At 44.1% G+C, this 4,614-nt stretch overlaps 1 protein-coding gene across 1 annotated transcript; it reads right to left on the minus strand.

The window, feature by feature from the left end:
- Positions 1-474: 474 nt before the first annotated feature.
- On the minus strand, positions 475-3,698 carry LOC306642377 (pumilio homolog 2-like). The gene is given in 4 exon segments (XM_079108112.1): positions 475-1,431; positions 1,434-2,364; positions 2,368-3,647; positions 3,650-3,698. Coding segments are annotated over 4 exon segments (3,123 nt in total). The 5' UTR covers positions 3,684-3,698; the 3' UTR covers positions 475-553.
- Between the last annotated feature and the right edge of the window lie 916 nt (positions 3,699-4,614).

The raw sequence follows: 4,614 nt of genomic DNA on the forward strand, positions 1-4,614 counted from the left end.
AAAATATTAATAATATTTATGCAGTTGATTGTTAATCTGTTATAAAAGGCTTCACGCAAAGGAAAAAAACTAAGGACTGTAATTCTATATACATCTCTATAAACCTGTTGTGCTATGGGGTTGTAGACCTACCAGACTGCAAGCCAGTTTTTTAAAAGAATACTGTACTTTTTCCTTTAAAAACTATTTTTGTGACTTTACAAGATAAAAATTTACAAAATATGTGACAACTTTTTTTTTTTGATACAGTTACATCATATACAGGCATTCTGTGCTTTGCTAGCAATCCAATCTGATAGGTCTCCATTCAGGGCTGAATATAATTTATAATTCACCACCCCCACCCCCCAAATATACACAAGAACCTTAAAAAATTTACAAATGGATGAATAAAGTCAATAAATACTTTTGCATTAAAAAAAATTAAATTTATTTTTTTTAAATTTAATTTAATTTTGCATTAAAAAAAAGATTCATAGTTGAGTTGTGTTTTGATAATTCACAAAAGAAATAGTCTTCTCACATGGTTAAATCATCTTCCTTCTTTTTTCCTTTACAGCATTCCATTTGGTGGTCCTCCAATAGGCCCTAGATCTGGGCTATTTTTCAAATAATATTTTTCCAACTTGGCCAGTATATGCTTTCCATATGTGTATTTGCACAAAGTAGTAATGTGAGATCGAATCTTGTGCATGATTATCTTTCTCTGAGCAGGTTCAGCCATATCAATCATCTTCTGAACCACATAATTGGCATACTGATCCTTCATCATGGTGTATAAGGCACTGTGAGGACCATCATTCTGGCAGCAAACTTCATCAATCAGTAAAGCTCTCTCAGCACGGGAGGCATGAGTAACACATTTTTCTACCACATTGCTGGCAAATTTGTGTTGACTCAGAGCTAACACCTTTCCTCTGATTTCAGAAACAATTTTGCTCTTGTCTTCCGGTCGACCATGTTCCAGTACATGCTGAATAACATAATTGCCATACTGATCCTGTACTAACTGCTCTGTATGTTGGTGAAGTTCTTCCAAGATGGGTAAGGTCTGTTCTGCAGTACAATGCTCTAGAATACGCTGAATTACTCTGCAGCCGTAAGGATGGGTGGAGAGCACAAATACTTGTCCTTTGAAAGCATCAATGATGAACTGCAGTGACTGTGGCTGAACACATTCAATACATTTTTGTACAACGTGGTTTCCATTCTGATCTTTTACACATTTGAGTACATGACCATCTAGCTCCTTAACCATTTCACTCTGCTGGTCAGAAGAAATAGACTCTAATGCTTTTTGAATAACACGGCAGCCATACATCTGTAAGGCTAAAGGCAGAACATGACCACGAATACGAGTAGCCAAGGCTAATTTTTGATCCAAAGTCCCAAACTCAAAAAACTTCTGTATAACGTAGTTGCCAAAAACACAGTCATTAATTGATAGGCTGCCTGTAAAATTTCATTAAATACCATCTGTCGCTCGGCTGGAGTAGTTCTCTTTAAATTTTGCTGTATAAACCTAGAACCATGCTGGTCTTGAGAAAACTCAACTATATGTCCAATCAAGTCTCTAAGTTGAAGGTTTGGGAAGCAGTTATTTCTGAAATCTTCCAATAATCTACTGCGGCCAGAGGGCATAATATCAGACCTATTATACCGAAGCCGAGAAGGAGGAAAGAGCTGGCTGCTGGAGCTAAATAGACTGGAAGTGCTTGAAGCACTTCGATATTTTGCTTCTGCTCCAGGTGCTGCAGAGATATATCGACCACTACCATTTGTCAGTCCTCCTAAATGCAAACTGGATGAGGATCCATGTGATGAAAGTGATGGCGGTGGCGTAAGTGAATGTCCTGGAGTTTGGCTTGGCAGAGGCATGCCTATTGGACTTGGAGAGGAGGAAAATCCCAGACTATTGTAAAATGGTTGCCCTATGGGTGCTAGGCTGCTACTAGATCTTTTGTACGAGTCAGAGCTAGTAGATAGAGACTCTCTCCTTGTGGCACTACTACTTGCAGAACTGCCAACTGATGAACCAAATCCACTGAGGGCTGAGCCAATAGCAGCACCCAAAGAACTACCACTTCCAAATCCAAGAGATGTACTTCCAGGTTGAACAGGTCCATGAGAAAATAAAGAACTGCTCTGGGAGCTATTACTCAAAGAACTGCTCCCATAAAATGAATTAGACTGCAGATTAGTGCTTGGTTGTTGTTGCTGCTGCTGCTGAGGTGGCTGAGTGCCAATTGGCCAAAACAGACCATTTGTACTGCCTGTAAGACTATTTGCAGTTCCTCCAGCTGCTGCCACTGCTGCAGCCTGTGCTACTGCTGAACTAATTAAAACAGGTGTTGGAGCCATTAATCAAACTTCAGCTCCAAGGCCAGTTCTTGCTCCAGGGCCAACCACTAAGGCACCGGTCTGATCATAATAGGCAGTTGGAGCTAGTACTTGATATCCTGGCATGCCTGTAGCAAGACCCTGACCAAATGCCAAAGTTGGATTTGCAGCAGCTGCAAGTGATTCTGCTTGCTGCCCTTGTTGACCCTGATTGGGAGTAAGAGGACGCTGACCTGCTCCAGCACGAAGAACCTGTTGCTGTCCAGGCTGAGCTTGTGAGGCTGCTTGCTGATTGGCTGTATTGCTTGCTGCAGCTGCAGCTTGTTGCTGAAATAAGTTGGCTGGATACACCCCCCATGGAACACCATAATACTGAGGTGGAACCACAGCTGGACCTGCTAATGTTGCTGCTGCAGTCAATCCTGCTGCAGTATATGGATCAGTCCCTGGAGGAGCAGCACTAATAATATATGGATTTGGCACAAATGCAGCTGGAGCAAGGCTGATATGTGGTTGCTGAGCTGCTGCTAATGCATATTGCTGCTGTTGAGCTGCAGTTAACTGCTGAACTGTTAATGCATTAGTCCTCTGAAAGAGCTGCTGCTGGGAACTGTACTCAAAGAGGCCTACAGTAGCTCCTGAAGAGTCCATGGGTACCTGGTTACCAGGATAGTTGAACTGTAAGGAATCCAGACCAACTTGTTCCATGACATCCAGATTCTGAGTTTCAGGATTTGAAAATTCTTCAACAAGTGGCTTATTAGCTGTAGGATTAGGAAGAGGACCCAATCCTTCTTGGGGATTAGTATTGGGGCCAAGGCGCTCAACTACTTCAGTTGGAGAGGCTTGACGACTTCCAGGAGTACGATTAAAATCTTTGCAATCGGCATCCATTCCATTTGGCAAACTTCTGCCATTTATTTTAGAATCATCATCATCTCCTTGTTTAAGATCTCTGTTTTGGTCCTCCTCAAATGGAGAAGCCTTGCCTTTTTGATCTCCTTTCTCAGGTCCATCTGTTTCAGCATCTCTAGTGCCAAAAGTTCCTTTCCTAAAACGAGAATCCAATTTATCAGCAGGAGAAGAACTTAATACATATTCTACCATGCTCACGCCAAGGCCTCCACTTTCTGATCGCGGAGACAGTATTGCATTTACTTCACTGTTTCCATGAAAACTCTGTCCAGATCTTCTCTGTACCATAATAGGTTGGGACATTGAATGATGAGAAGTTCCCCATGCAGTCTCTCTCCATTCATCATCCCCAAGAAATATGCCTTTTTGTCCATCTTTTGTTGAATCATCAGGTTCCAAAACTTTTTGGTAGGCAAAAGCTCTCCCATTCCCCGAGATTCTAGTGCAAGAGCTTGAAAATCATGATTCATTTCATCCACAGATCAAACAGGGCTGCTGCGGCCGTGCTGCCTCAGCTGGGGACACCGACAGTTGGGCACCGGCGGCGTCGCTCTTGGCCGTCCTCCCCCTCCTCCGCCTTCGGTGGTGGCAATGTCTTCTTTCTCCTCCTACCTCCCTCCCCGCCACCCCACCTCCTCCTTCTTCTCCCCCTCCTCCTCCGAACCACCGAAGTACCCAGGGTGAGACACAGGGACTCACAACAACATGGCTGCCACCACCGCCTCCCCTCCCCGCCGCCCCTGCATTTGCTCTTTCATCTCATCGTTTGCTTCTCTGATCATTTTAATTATGTACATTCTGAACTCCTTTTCTGTCATTTCTTCTGCCATGCTGTCATTGGGTTTTATTGATGTAACATCTAGATTTGTTTGGGGCATTTTCTTCCCTTGTTTTCTCATATTGTTCAGGTATCAGTGGACCGCTGAGATATTGCAGATTTTCTCTATTGACTTACAATGTCCCTGAAGATTTCTATATATATCCCCCCTTAGCCTTCAGTAGGCTGAAGTCTTGGAGGAAGTTGATAGTGCAGTGCTCCACCAGGAAGCTGCCTCTCTAGGAGTAGTGGCCTTCAGGTGGGGTATATTCCCTGCTAGTGGGCAGAGGTGCCTCCACTTGTTGACCAATGGTCATCCAAAGGGGAACTAGGCTGCAGGCTGAGGCAAGGCCTGTTTGGGCCTGTGTCTCTGATTTTACTGTCCTTGTGGGAAAACCTCACCCGGCAGGGAAGACTCACCTGGTGGGGAGGTCTCGCTGGTCAGTTCCCCTCCTAGAGGTTCCTCTCAATCTACAGCTACCGCCTGGGCTGGGCTGCCTTCCTCCGCAACGTTCCCAGGGGCCCGGACCTACCTCCTGGGC

Source organism: Sciurus vulgaris (assembly GCF_902686455.1).
Source record: "Sciurus vulgaris genome assembly, chromosome: 12".
Taxonomy (NCBI): Eukaryota; Metazoa; Chordata; class Mammalia; order Rodentia; family Sciuridae; genus Sciurus; species Sciurus vulgaris.